At 42.8% G+C, this 15,734-nt stretch overlaps 1 protein-coding gene across 1 annotated transcript in view; it reads right to left on the bottom strand.

Annotated features, from left to right (window-relative positions):
• The window catches only part of LPAR3 (lysophosphatidic acid receptor 3), an 80,176-nt gene that overhangs the window by 39,542 nt on the left and 24,900 nt on the right, over positions 1-15,734 (bottom strand). Inside the window, exon 2 of the mRNA XM_011956118.1 lies at positions 12,327-13,083. Within this exon, the coding sequence (XP_011811508.1) occupies positions 12,327-13,062 (736 nt within the window). The 5' untranslated portion in view covers positions 13,063-13,083. The remainder of the gene's footprint in view (positions 1-12,326; positions 13,084-15,734) is intronic.

Genomic DNA, 15,734 nt, shown 5'->3' with positions numbered 1-15,734 from the left:
AGTTTGAGACCAGCCTGGGCAACATAGGGAGACCCCATCTCTAAATAAGAAAAGAAAAAAAAAAAGACAAGAACAAAAGTCTGGTAATGAAGGGAAGGAGAGACAGAGCAGTAGTTAGAAGGGGAGTTAAGGTCAGGGCTTACATTTTTGAATGATGAAGCTCACAGGAAAGCAAGAAGAAGGACAAGAGTAGGCTCGTGGCTCCCCCAGCTCCTGGCTGGAAGGAACAGGCCCTAGTGAAAAGCCAGGACGGTAAGGATGTGACCTGTGCAGGTGGACTGAGATATGAAGGGAGGGAAATTAAGGAAGTTCATGTCAGATGAAGAAAACAAAGATCGGGAGGTCATCTGGGGAATGAGAGAGGGCAAAGCTCAAAGACCTTGGGGAAAGTGACAAGGTTTGATTAGGTCTTGCTCTTGCCTGACCCTGCCTCTGAATTTTAGTTCCCATGATGGATCCCTCTTCCTGCTTCTTCTATCTCTGCCTCCTGCCAGATTTCCATAAGCTCACATCCCACTGGCCTGCTTCTCTTCTCCTCCCCTGCAGCCCCTGATGGGCCTTCTAGCTGCTGCCGACAAACGTGCCTTCCTACAGCATCTACCATGATGGACCAGCTCTGCCTCTCTCTAGCATCTGAGCTACCTCCCATCCCCAGATCCTGGGGACTCTCCTATTGTCTCCTAAGTGATCTCTCCCTCTCCAACCCACCTCTCATCTTTCTAAAACCCTGCTTTGCATTTTGCAACTCCCACCTTCTCAAGCCTCAAGATCCTACATGGGCTCTTTCTTGCCAGACGAGGTAGTTCAGCTGTGGGCTGAAGACTGGCCACAGGCCTATTTAATTTGTCCTGCATGGTCTTTTAACAAAAAATGAAACTGATTGTACACAGGGCATGATCTGTCTAGTTAGCCACAGGCACCACCCCTCCCTATTTCCTTATATTCACTCCAGACCCAATTCACATACCCATGCTATCTGCCTGGTCTCTGGTAGATATTTGACAATGAAGTCCACAGAACCCTAGGATCCAAGGCCTTCCATTCTCTGGCTCCATTATGTCTCTCAAACTCGAATGGCATTACTATACAAACTCCTTATTCCAGAAATCAGTCTGTCCAGTCTCTCTTTTCTACTCACAGCCCTGGCATGGCCTCCCTAGACATATGTATACCTGTCTCCCACCCTGCCTTTCCTCCTATCTGCAATACCTTGCCCTTTCCTCTCCACCTGTTACACTGAAATCAGGCTTACATTGTACCTCCTCGAAGAGGCCTCCATGGACCATCCAAGCCCACAGCATTTTTCAGCCTGGGCCCCCTCATTTGGCCCTTGTGTATATTTCTTTGTGCCTTCAGTTATCTTTTCTGAGTAAGTTTCTCATTTCCTCAGATAAGCCTGGAAATAGGATTCTCTATTAGTCATACACAGGAAAAGCCATACAGAACAGGTCTACCTCCATGTCATCTATCTCTCATGTGACACAACCATTGGCTCATAAATCTTGGTCATTTCCTGACAACCATAAAACACTAGAGTAAGCACAGATTCACAGTGCCTTCAGGGTAGAGGCCATGTCTCATAGTTAGTACACTGCCTAAAACCTATGAAGGTAGTCAATAAACATTTACGATGAGAAAATATAAAATGCAGAAAAAACATAAAGAATAAAATAGGTTCACCACAGAGCAGTAAATTCTCTGACTTGATGAAAACAAACAACCCCTGTTGTGGTTCACTGTCACACAGGCATCCGAGGACAGATATATTTTGCCAAGGCAAGAAGTTGGGACCCACTAGGAGAAGCAGGAACTAGAAGGTCCAGAGCTGCAGCCACAATGCTGCAGGAACTTACAAGGTGAACTTGGTCAAATCTCTCAGCAGATATTGATTCTTTGCGGTAATGGGATCTTTCCACCACATACTCTGCAGAGTTAACAACAATCTGGTGGTGAGGGAGAGCAGGTGGCTGGGCTGGAGGGACAACTGTCAGTGCAGGAGGGAAGATGACCCCTGCCAATAACTCTTGGTTCCCTTACCCCTTATCCCAGCTACTGTGTTGATCCCTAGGTCCATGACAGGGCATAATTCCAGCAAACACCCTTTACTCCCAATTCCCACCCAACATGTTTGCCATAGCTACACACTGAACATAGTAGTCCCCAGCTGAAATTTTCAAAGTACAAACAATGTTAACATGGAATTTGATAAAATTCTACCATTGGCCAGCACACATCATACTATTCCAGATGTTAAATTAGCCCGGTGATGTGACGGCTGAGTCACAGACGATGACCACATTTCTCCTTTGGCAGAAATCAAAGCCCTAAGAGAGGGCGTTCCTGAGTTCTGGAACATGAAACCTTCCAGGAGGCTGGGTGTTGGCAGGAGGGTTGAATGTAGTTGGGTACTGGAACTTCTCCCCAAACCTTCTTTTCAAAGAGGCCAAATTTGAGAAATGTTTCTGTAGCTTGCACTCAGAAAACACTCAATAATTGTTTGTTTCAGCTTAAGAGGAAGGTTTCAGGTTTTTAAAAAGAAGAAAAGCCAGACAGAAGTTCTGAAGAAGGGGGCATGAGAGGGGAATAAAAGAAGCCGAGTGCATCTGGTGTAACAGAACTGAAGGGGTCTGGACCGGAGGAAATGGAAGAAGTAAGAAGGCAGGGCAGTGGTTACATTGGAAACAAGAACACTGATTTGAGAAAAGCACTTCTGAACTGACTGCAAAAGGAGGTGTCTGAAACAGTGGCATGGGCAGAAAACAAAGAACTAAGAGCCAGACTTGAGGTAACAAATGGCTACATATGGCAGAGACAGAAGAAAGAAGACAGACTCCTGGAAATGTGGTGTTGGAAGAGGTGTCAAGATGGCATTTGAACAAGTGGGATGGAGCGCCATATGAGGGATTTTCTTTTTTCATTTGAAGCTGTCTTCCTTCTAGCATCAGACATTGAGGTCGTCTCAGTCCCCACATTCCCCCTCAGAACAAGAGGGGATGTGTCAAACAGCAGCGAAGGGGCAGCAACTGAGTGGCAACTGCATTTTTGCACCCACCGATTGACAGCCTGCCCTGAAAGCAAATGCCTCCCTCCCACAAGCCTCTGTAGCAATGCCATGAAGCACACAGGAAAATCATCTGTGACAAAGGTGCTCCTGGGACTCGCTATTTCAAGACAAAAGTACGAACACCCCTGGACTCAATGTACTGAGTACTGGTGCCTGGATACTCTGAAAAGAACCATTCTCCGTCTGATATGACTCTCTGCACAGCAACAAGAGAGCTCCTGTGTGCCAACAATCTGTTCATTTCACTCAGCATTTCTTAAGGCAAAGCTTTAACTGTTTTTTTGTTGTTTTTTTTTTTAACAGATATTTGATTACTAAGGCATGCAGGCAGTAAACATTGAAAGCAGGCTTATGTCTTGCAGAAGCAACTACAAGGCCACAGAAGCTGAAAACAAATGTTTGAGAATTCCTCACGAAATTAGGCAAATGTACTGTTTTCTTTCTCTCTCTCTCTCTCTCTCTTTTAATGGAGTAAGGACAGTTCATTAATACAACTTATAAACAGTATCAAAAGGCCTGTGTTTTGGTCTCAAGTCTTTTCAGTCACAGGGCAAACTTTCCAATCCTAGCAAAGGTGACAATAGCAGCTGACGAACTAGCTACTCTAGAAGGATTTGTTAGCAAGAGGGGGACAGTTTCTTATGAGGACCATCCTATAATAGAGCTCTATACACAAGATGTTGGTGCTGTATCACAGGACTCTTGTCAAGCTAATGCTTGGTGGCCAGGGTCTCATTTATAATGTTTTATTCATAAATGTTGCAAAAGTGAAATGAATTATTAATGGAAAGATCATCTGTCAGAGGCAGGAATCATTAACAGAATTTCATGGGGGAGAGGGTGGTTTATAGAGACTAGCAATGCAAGCACAGAACTTTTCAGTTCTGTGGTGACCATGTGTTCAGACTGTCCTGGGTCTCCAGTAACAGAGCTGGTACCATTTGCCATCTGTCAAGGCAGCCTCTGCAAAGCACACCCGGTCAGTTTCCTCCTGGCTACTTGTCCATTTTATAAAATCTTCCATCATGATGGCACCAACAGTAGGCTTCTAGTCCCTGTGTCCAGGTTACTTGGTGATAGAACTGGACATAAAAGGGCATTCTGTTTGAATACAGGGTATGGCTCTTTAGAGTCAAACTAAGGTCGAAGAATAGCTAATACTTACTTAGTACTTACTATGTACCGAACGTTATGCTAGGTGCTTTATGTGCATTATCTCATTGAATCCTCAAAACCTCACCATACCAAAGATACTATTATCTCTTTCTTACAGATGAAAAAACTAAGGCACAGACAGGTTAGATGAATTGCTCAAGATCACACAACTTGGAATTGAGAAAGCTAGGATTTAAATCCAGTTCCCCCAGGCTCCAAAGCCCCTACTCTTACCAACGATTTTAATAAGCATAAAGTTTGAAGAGTATAGAGCTGTCATTTTCCAGGAGATGTTTTCATAGCTGTCAATAGCATGCTGCAAAACATTTGGATCAAGGGCAAGCTAAATGTTGACAGAGCATGTGACTTTATAGAAATAAACTTTATAGAAACCAAGGGAGATACAAGTTATAAACCTCATGACTTGGGTCCACATCGTTCCAGTCCCTCACTTCCAAGAGGCTATTAACTGACTCTGAAGAGTAGAGTATGGAGCCAATCTCCTGGGGTTGGAATCTCAGCTCTGCTACTAACCTCGAGCAAGACATTGAACCTTTTCGGGCCTCGGTTTCCTCATCTGGTAATAACAGAACTTCCCTCAGGGTTGTCATGAATACTAAATGAAATAAAACATATAAATTACTCAGAACCATGTATACCCCACAACGAATATTAACTATTAATAATTTTATCAATATGGGTCTGTGGGCAAGAGGCTAAGTCCACTTGAATTTCCTTGTCTTAAAAACAGATCCGCATAGAGTTGTTATGAGGGTTAAGTGAAATAAAATCCTAACAGCATGGAACACGCTGACCTCATCATAAGCATTCCAAAAATGCTCATTTCTTTTCTCCTTCTCAAGATAATACTATCACTTAACCTTCAGGGACCTCGGCTTCTCATATTACAAAATTATAAAATAAAACAAGGGCCAGCCATGGTGGTTCATGCCTGTAATCCCAGCACTTTGGGAGGCCGAGGTGGGCAGATCACTTGAGGCCAGGAGTTTGAGACCAGCCTGGGCAACATGGTGAAACCCTATCTCTACTAAAAACATAAGAAAAGTAGCTGGGCATGGTGCCACATGCCTATAATCCCAACTATTCAGTAGGCTGAGGCACAAGAATCACTTGAACCCAGGAGGCGGAGGTTGCAGTGAGCTGAGATCATACCACTGAAACTCCAGCCTGGGCGACAGGGCGAGACTGTCTCAGAAAAAAAACCAAAGAACATGATTCTCACCTATTCCCCTGCCCTCGTCTACCTCACAGGCATGTCTCAGCCAGAGACCATCTAAGGCCAAGATGGAAGTGAGGAAACCTGGGTTCTGCTTTTAGCTCCAGCATTTGAAAAGCCACTTACTTTCCCCTCAGCCTCAATTTCCTCATTTATTCATTATAGTACATCTCAACAAGTGTGTGCCAGACAGGGTGCTAGCTGAGAGTACTAGCTGTTAGATATGTAAAGACAGATAAATAAGGTACAGTCCCTGACTTCGAAGGGTATATACTCTAGTGCAAAATAAAGGCATGTAAAAATTAAGTACATTGATTGTTGTATGGATAAGACTGACAGGCGGCCCAAGGGAGGCAGTAATCAGATTTACTCCAACAGGGCAAAGGGAGATTCAAAGAAGATAGACCTTTGAGTTAGGTCTTTCAAGATGAATGGGAGTTTCTCAGGCAGAGCTAGGGGAAAGGTATCTCAACATCTGCAAAGGTTTAGAGTCAAAATGGGGGAAGCACAAATAATTCATTATAGCTTGAGTATAGGATACATCCAGGGGAGTTGCAGGAAAATCAGATAAATAATACCTTAACCACTTGCTTGGCAGGATTTCCATGAGACCAAAGAGAACAGTGTATTAAAACTGAAAAAGACACAGTACTGCAGAAACATCATGTGTGATTATTATTAGTACTCTAGCAAGGCTCTTTATGGTACTGAATTTTCACGCATTTTCTCCTAGCATGAGAACTTGAGCTATTGTTTCTTTGCTTATTGCTACTTTGCCTTCTTCCTCTCTCCCTAAGAGAAGAGGAAGATTTAGCATCATTCTAAGTGGAGAGGAGGGAGGAAGAAGTGAGAAGAAGAACAACCAGCTCCCTGTTTTAATTACCCCAAGCCCTAAATCCCTTTTCTAAGTCCCTTAACAATGATAATGTTTCATATTTTAAAAGAGTTCAGTGATTTCTGGCAGAAAAAGAAACCTTCACCCTCATGGTTTTCCAAACGTTCTTGACAATAACTCATGATAGGAAATAGATTTTATATCACAACCCAGCACACACACAGGCAGACAAAGAAACGTTATAAAACAATACTGATACCTGTTAAAAGCAACACACTCTGACATTTTATCTTATTTTTATGTCATTTTAAAAAATGTTGCTTATGATCTCATCAGTGTATCAAAACTTACAGTTTGAAAAATATCACTAAAAGACAGGAAGGTTCATGGAAGACTTCAAAAGAATGGTTTGCAAATCCCTTCACTCTTTCTTTTCTCTTGTATTTTAAGACACTGCAAAATAGAGGAAAGTCCAGCCCATTTTCTGGAAACAACAACACATTTCTGTGTGCACAGTTCTCATGGTGTGTTGTTTGACAATAAATGAGACGTTTCCATGTGGGGTTTCTTGTGCGTTTAGTTGCTGTAGCTGATTAGGCTTGTTGACAAGTAAGATTTCAAAACCTCTTCTTAGGCAGGGCCTTGGTGCTCTTTGGAAAGCAGGATCATATGTCTCCAATGTCTTTTCAACGAGAACATTCAATAAGCAACTTTTTTCACATAAAGGGCCCCATCACACACTCTAACCCAGAAGTGAGCAAGCATTTTGCCTCAGGGCTGCTGAAACAAGAACATGATGCCTAGATGCCTTTCCAATCATGCACACACAGATTGAAAACTCACATCACCATCATTACTACCACCACTACCCTCAAGGAAAGAGTCTGAATCCCCATGCTGTTAGCTTTTGTGTTCAACCAAAATCCTAAAGCTGGAAAGGAACACAAAGGTCATCTGATGTATTCTCCTTCCAAAGAGGATAGCCAACTAAACTTCGCTGGTTCACAGGTGAGCTACTTTCCACTGCGCCACTGCAAAGTATTTGTGCTCTGTGGGGACTTCCTCATGGTAATGTACAAGCTTTAAATGTTTCCGCCATCACACTTCCAAGTATACCATTTCTCCCTCTTAAAATATATCTTCCTCCAGCCCATGCAAATCCCATCTATCCTTCCAGATTACATCTGAGCCCACTAAGAAGCCATCTCCACATTCAACAGCCCCGTCCACCCTTTCCTCTTCTGAAATAAGATTAAGCTCACTGAAATCATGCAACCATGTGCCTCTTAGACATTGTTTAACAGACAGTTAAAATGTACTTAGATACTGACTTTCTAATATGTAAGAGTGTTTAGAAGAAATTTGGGGATTTAATTTTTTTATTTATTTATTTATTTATTTTTTTTTTATACAGAGTCTTACTCTGTCACCCAGGCTGGAGCGCAGGGTTGCCATCTCGGCTCACTGCAACCTCCGCCTCCTGGGTTCAACCAATTCTCCTGCCGCAGCCTCCTGAGTAGCTAGAATTACAGGTGCCCACCAATACACCCAGCAAATTTTTGCATTTTCAGTAGAGACAGGGCTTCATCATTTTGGCCAGGATGGTCTCAAACTCCTGACGTCAAGTGATCCTCCCGCCTTGGCCTCCCAAACTGCTGGGATTACAGGCGTGAGCCACCACACCTGGATGGATTTAATCTTAAGTGAACATTTCCTACAAAATATATATCAAGGAATAAATGGAAAGGTTTAACATTTTATTATAAAGACATTTAAATCCTACAATTATTAAAGACATGAGTATTAAGCTATTCATCTCCACATAATCAGAACCAGTGATTATATGATGGTTAATGCCAGCACTGTTGATTTTTCTAATATACTATCATTTGGGAGATGCTTGTTTTAGGCAATTGAATTCTTACATGTAGTAGATAGGGAACTGGGGGCTTTCTCCCTAGAAAGATACTGTGGTAGGTGCTGCTGTCAAGGAAAGAGGTTCTGTGCTTGGATCCACAGAACTGTGTTTGCTGTTGCCCCACAAAATTCATATTCTCTCTCTCAATCTCTCTCTCCCTCTCTCTCCCTCCGCTCTCCCTTTTCATTCCCACCTTTGGTTACTAACTGTTATAAACGATAACTGAACTTTGTAACTTGTAAAGAACTTCAAGATGGTCTATGCCACCTGATGAGGGAATGTAACCAAGAAAAGATGAGCTGATGTGCTGTAGATCATCCTTGTAGAAAATGAAAGAATTGGGGGTAAAACCCAAATCTTTCTGCTATCCAGAGAAAGCAGGAGCTAGAAGGCTTAAGCCTTACATCATCTAGCTCTTGAGTTTCATTTCCCTTGTCCCTGAACTTCCTGTCTTCCACCAGGTTCCTCCGTCTTACCATTAAGGAACTTCTGAGGTCCTTGACACCAAACTGTCGTCCTTCCATTAACCAATTCTCCAATGTTGTCTTATCTTAATCACATGACTTCTCTTATCCTACTTGGAAATTTCATTGTTGATTCTGGTTTTTCTCTTAGCCAATACCACACCTGCCAAAACCTCCCAGCTCCTTTCTTTTAACCCCTTCCATATCTGCTGCAGACAAAATTACATACAAAACTGAAGCCAGTAACCATGACTATATCCCAAAGGGTCCTGTTCTCTTCACCTAGGGTTTTGGAATCCTTGTCTCTATCATGCTGTGTACTATATTATAATATGATGAGAAAAGAAAGTTTTCTCTTTAAGCAGGCAGGTAATTTCTGAAGACACATAGCCAAGCAAATGATTATGCCTGCAAGTTAAGCAGGGACAGCAGCACAGTTCACTGACACTATCTGTAAATACCAAAGTCCATTCCTTATCAAAAACATCAGTATCTTCTCCAGCTCGAGTGGAAATGCTGAATTATGTGAACCCTCTCTTCCTTCTTCTTGTCCATTTTCTTATCAAAGTGTCAATGGTGTTAAGGCAGAAAACAGGACAAAAAGATGAGCAGTAAGAAGTCCAGATAAATCAAAAGTAGCCACAGAGCACGGTGGTAAACATGTGAACTCTGGAAGCCAGCTGCACAGTGAGTTGGTTAACAGCTGAGAGACCGGACACACTGCTTCAACTCTCAGTTTCTCCATCTGGTAAACGGGTATAATAGTAGTACCTATCTCACAGGGTTTCCATGAGAATTAAATAAGTTAATGTTTGTAAAAGCCACTTCGGACAATGCGTGGCACATATTAAGCACTATATAAATATTTATTAATAAATCCTCAGTCTGAAATTATTTTAACAATCACATTCTGTGTCTGCTGACCTCCAAATCTTACCAGCAGTTTCAGGACCTAGAGGCACTGTGAAGGTTTATATACCACACCACACACACTCTGTATCCTCCACTACGAACTGCTACCTGATAATTCGTTTTATAATTCCTTCTCATAAGGAGTAGAGACAGAAATGTACTCCCAAACCTCTCTCAGCAACAGTCCCCATTGCCGCAGCCACACACACAGTGAGAAATGCCCTCTATGCCTTACAAGACAAGGTCTGTGAAACCACAGAAGTTCTTGCTTGCCCGCGCATTACAAATTCTACCTGTAACCCAGAATCAGAATTGGGGCAGTGGGGCAATAGGCCCCCTACTTCAGAAAAAATAAAACAAAGGGAAAATTCTACGAAACCACATGTCTTCTTGGTACAGGGCTCACAGCCTTTCTCTCCTCTCTTTTTTTTCTTTTCTTTTTTTGGTTTTGTTTTTGTTTCTTAAGACAGGCTGTTGCTCTGTTGTTCAGGTTGGAGTGCAATGGTGCGATTACAGCTCATTCAACCTCAGCCTCCCAGGTTCAAGCGATTCTCCCACCTCAGCCACCGAGTAGCTGGGACTAAGGCATGCACCACCATGGCCAGCTAATTTTAGTATTTTTTGTAGAGATGGGGTTTCACTATGTTGCCCAGGCTCTTTCTTTCTTTCTTAATTTTACTCCAATCAGGCTCTTGGCTATACCAAATTTGATGATCTCAAGATCAGCACAAGTCCACCACTTTAGTAAGGCCAGCAACACCTGGTCTTACGCTACCTCTCAAGGGTACACTCAGTGTTAGTACACTGCTAATGCTTCCTCTCCTCGACTGCCTTCTTCTCTTGCTTCTAGTTCCCCAGAGTCTCCTGGGTTTTCCACCTCTTCTAGGGCTCCTTTGCTGGCTGCCCCTTACCTCTGACCTCCTTACACTGGAGGGCCTGCCCTATGGCTCCATCCTTGGTCCTCCTCTCCTTCATATCCACATTCACGTTCACGGTGAGCTCATGCGATCCTGTGATTTAAAATGCCACTTTCCCCCCAGGACTCTCAAATGTACATCTCCAGCCCAGACCTAAATCTTGAATTCCTGAGTCAAATATCCAACTGTCCACTCAATAAAATTGCCACACCCCTTGGATGTCTAATAAGTTCCTAAATTTAGCTTGTCCAAAACCAAACTCCTGATCTTCCCCCAAAACCTCTTCCTCCTCAGTCTTCCTCATCTTGGTTAATGACATTCCTCATCTTCTCCTCCACCTCTCATCTTCCCTTCTACCTTGCCCATCAGTAACTCCTTTAAAAAATATCCGGAATCTGGCCAGGTGCGGTGGCTCACACCTGTAATCCCAGCACTGTGGGAGGCTGAGGCAGGCAGATGGCTTGAGCTCAGGAGTTCGACACTAGCCTGGGCAACATGGTGAAACCCTGTCTCTACAAAAATTATAAAAATTGGCCGGGCCTGGTGGCACAGGCCTGTAATCCCAGCTACTTGGGAGGCTGAGGTAGAAGGATTACTTGAGGCCAGGAAGCAGAGGTTGCAGTGAGCTGAGATTGTGCCACCGCACTATAGCCTGGATGACAGAGCCAGGCCCTGTCTCAAACAAAAAACAAAAAAATAGAATCTGACCATCACCTTCAACTACCATCTGGCAATGGTGATCTCTTCCAAGTACTGAAATACTCTATTAACCCATTTATGCCAGAGGTTGCAAATTTTTTTTTTGTGAAAAATCAGAACTTGGTAATGACCTTGAGCAGTAGGATATAAATAACTCCCATTCCAATAATGGAACACCAGGCATAAGTAGGTTAAACAATTTTCCTGTTTTTGCTATTGCCTCACTATAGCAGTTTCTTAAAATAGTAGCCAGAGAGATACCATTAAAATATAAGTCAGATCATGTCACTCCCTTGTTTAAAACCTTCCCATAGCTTCTCATCTCACTTGAGACCAGCCCGGCCAACATGGAGAAACCCCATCTCTACTAAAAATACAAAAATTAGCCGGGCCTGATGGTGCACTGCCTGTAATCCCAGCTACTTGGGAGGCTGAGGCAGGAGAATCGCTTGAACCCGGGAGGTGGAGGTAGCAGTGAGCTGAGATGGTGCCACCGCACTCCAGCCTGGGTGACAGAGTAAGTAAGGCTCTGGCAAAAAAAGAAAAAAGAAAACAAATGAAAAGCTTAAGTCCTTATAACCACATGACCCTACATTATCTGAGTAGTCCACCCCCTACCTCATCAGCTCCCTGATCTCATCTTCTCCTACTCCCCCTGCTTGATACCCGCAGCCACAGTGGCTTCCTTGCTGGTCAGGGCTCCTGTGCCTACTGCTTCTCCCACCTGGAACACTCTTTTCCAGACACCAGTATGGTTCACTCCCTGACTGCCTTCACACTTCTGCTCAAAAGCCATCTTCCAGGCATCCCTCACCACACTTTTTTAAAGTGCAAATGATACCTGCTTAGCTTAGCACTCCTCAACCCCCTTCCCTGCTTTAGTTTTCCTTCCTTCCCTGATTCATTTTCCCACAGGAGACTCATCTTATTTTACTTATTTTGTTTACCCCCATTAGAATACTTATTTTATCTTTCCTTATTAGAGTGTAAGCTCCAGGTGGGTGGCGATTTATGTCTGTTCCTGTTCACTTCTGCATTCTTACTGCCTAGTAAGTGCCTGGTACACCGTAGATGCTCAGTAAAGATTTGCTGAATGAATGAGAATGATGGCTTTTTCTTACCCACCTAAGACAGTCATCACCGTCTTCATTAGCTTCACCGGTGTCCTCCGGCGGCTGATGGACCCACTTGTATGTGGAGACAAGACATTGGTTTTCCTCTTGACATACATGTAGATCCGCAGGTACACCACAACCATGATGAAGAAGGCCATGAGGTTGGACACTGTCCAGAAAACAAGGTAACTCCTGCTGTAAATGGGGGCCAGGGAAGAGCAGGCAGAGATGTTGCAGAGGCAATTCCAGCCCAGTGTGGGGACCGACCCCATAAAAATGGCGATGGCCCAGACAAGCAAAATGAGCAGCGTCACCCTCCTTTTGGTCAGGTTGCTATGGACCCGCATCCTCATGATTGACACGTGCCTCTCCACGGCAATAACCAGCAAGTTGGTCAGGGAAGCAGTCAAGCTAGTGTCCAGAAGCCCCTGGCGGAGAAACCAGCGGTTGACAGTCAAAGTTTTTGAAACTGGGCCTGTGTTAAACATCAGGAATACATAGGCAATTCCAGCGAAGAAATCTGCAGCAGCTAAATTAGCCAACAGGTAGTAGAAGGGGAAATGAAACTTTCTGTTTTTGATCACTGCCGCAATGACCAGAGAATTAGAAAAAAAAATAAACAGGCAGAAAAACGACCCCACACACAAAACAATCACAAGCTTTGTTCCTGCCCAGTCATCGACAGTATCAGTGTTGCTCCTATTATAAAAAAAGTCCATGTGCTTATCATAGTGACATTCATTCATTGTGGAGAAGAAGTGAACATCCTAGAAAGAAATTTAAAGAAGAAACAAATATCATTTGTAAAATCAGTCACTAAACCATCAATTGCTATTTCTAAGCCCCTTCTGGCTAACTCCCATCAAGGGAGTTGAAGACCTGAAGTGTCAGGTCTCAGTGCAAATGTCCTTTGCTCCAGGACATAGCCCCTGACCTCCTACCACAGCATTTAGCTCACATTTTAATTGTTTGTTTTCCAGACTAGGCAGTTCAGGTTAGGAGGGCATATCTCTATTTTGTTCACCATTATAACCCTAGGATTCAGTTGCTTTGTCTGCCTCATGGCGGGTAATTATTGATGGGTTGGCTGGCTGGCTGAATGAATGAATGAATGAATGATCACGGAAGCATCAACAGGGCAAATGTGCTGAGCCCTGCCATATCCACTCTGCACTGGTAACAATGACAACACATTATGTTAATGCCTTCTCCTGGCTCTCAATTCATTAGTTATTTATGGATATGTTCATTAATCAATGGCAGGTTGGTAATTCCAGGTACATTCTTCCCAAGATAATAGGAGTTGAATTACCATTCACATAACCAAATAGATTCCCCAAAAGACCAATTTTCTACAACTTCTGATTCCACTCCTGATCCTCCTTTTGCCATCTTTCGGTTTCAAGAAACAACTCTGATATTCATGTATTAGTTATATGATGCAGGGATGGAGACTTTGGTCCCAGTATCCTCCTTCCTTACCTTTTGTTCACTTCTTCCTTATAGTCTCCTAACTCAAACTGTACCAATGTGAACTTGCTCACTGGATTTTCCAGTATTCCTCAACACGGCAGGTGGTGGAGGATCAGGCTTCCATAGGCAAGACTGAGATTTGGAATTGGGGCAGATCTCCAACTCATTGTGGATGTGAGAACATAATCCATTAAGTGAGGACATGTCCTTGGGACACTTGTCTGAAAGAAGACCCCAATCTGGGACATCAGGCAGATAGGGAAGACACTAATCCTCTCAGTAAAAGATCTCTTGAATCCCAAAAATGAGGGATCCTGGCCAAGGAAGGACTGGGTGGAGGACCCACGGATGCCCCTCTGTCTACACGTGGTGGGGAAAACCACGTGTTCTGCCTCACAGTGGTCTGGTCACAGTCATGAATGGTCCTACGGAAGAAGACTGGGCTCGTCAGGGTTCTAGCTTCTGGGAAGAATGACCATCTGCTCCCTCACTGAGAATGAGGCTGCAGCTTATTCCCTGGAGAACCAGACATTTAGTCAGCAGAGGGACTGAGCAGCCCTCTGGGAGCTGTGACAGTAAAAGCTTAGTAGAAGTCCCCAGATTTTAAAGTTCCTGAAAATTCTGAAACCTAATACCACAACCAGAATCAAGAAGATCAGATAACAATATTAAGTAGTACAAAATAGAAATGTATCTCAGTCTTCTTTTAAATTTATATTTTAATGGTATAATGATACTTTTACATAAATTAGATATTGCTTTTCAGCCATAGCAAATGGGAGGCAAATATCATTTTATATGCTTAAAAAAAAAAAAAAAACTGGGAGTAGTCTCAAGAGACAAATGGTTCCAGTATCTTTCCATAACAAGAAAGGAAGACTCAATTTTAATAATGATGAAATAAAAATTACTCTCTTTGGCAGACAGTCACCAATATTTGACTGTAAATATCAAATAAATTCATATATCATATATTTATACTATATCATACTTTTCCCAAATTAAAAATACAGACAGTATAATTTTAATAGCTTCAAAATATTCTATTATATGAATAGGCCACACCTTATTTAACTAACCCTAAATACTGGATATTAGGGTTGCTTCCTGTATTTCACTTTTATAAGCAAGGCTGCATTCTTGCACATTAATCTTTATATACCTAGACAACTGTTTCTTTAGGAATAACCCATAGATTTCAAATTGAAGTAAAGGATATAAATCTATTTAAGGGCTTCTGATATATCTTGTCAAACTGCACTTCAGAGAGAGAGTATTTTTTTTTTCCAAGACGGAGTCTCGCTCTGTTACCCAGGCTGGAGTGCAGTGGTGTAATCTCAGCTCACTGCAACCTCTGCCTCCCGGGTTCAAGCGATTCTCCTGCCTCAGCCTCCTGAGGAGCTGGGACTACAGGTGTGTGCCAACATGCCCGGCTACTTTTTGTGTTTTTAGAAGAGATGGGGTTTCACCATGTTAGCCAGGCTAGTCTCGAACTCCTGATCTCAGGTGATCCGCCTGCCTCGGCCTCCCAAAGTGCTGAGATTACAAGCATAAGCCACCACACCCAGCCTGAGAGATCGTATTTTTAATTTTACCAGCAGCATATGAGCGTTAAATAGAAGGTGTTAATCTAGTGAAATACAATTTAAATATTTAAAGAGAAATACAGCTTTCAACCATGTTGAAAGTATACAGAAATTCAAGACAATCCGAGAACCACTTGCTATGGTCTGAATGTTTGTGTGCCTCCAAAATTCATGTTGATACCTAACCCTAACTGCAGTGATATTAATAGTTATTAGTTATTAACAGATACATAATATAATAAATATAATATATAATTATATATTATAGGTTTTTATCCATGGTTCCTGGCTTATAACTCTCGCATCTCTTGTTACAGTCTTTCCTCAAAATTCATGTTGATACCTAACCCTAACTGCAG

The sequence above is a fragment of the Colobus angolensis genome, unplaced genomic scaffold, assembly GCF_000951035.1.
Source record: "Colobus angolensis palliatus isolate OR3802 unplaced genomic scaffold, Cang.pa_1.0 Scaffold41, whole genome shotgun sequence".
Lineage (NCBI taxonomy): Eukaryota > Metazoa > Chordata > Mammalia > Primates > Cercopithecidae > Colobus > Colobus angolensis.
Note: the sequence above shows the minus strand (reverse complement) of the source record. Positions and strands in the feature narration are given on the sequence as shown.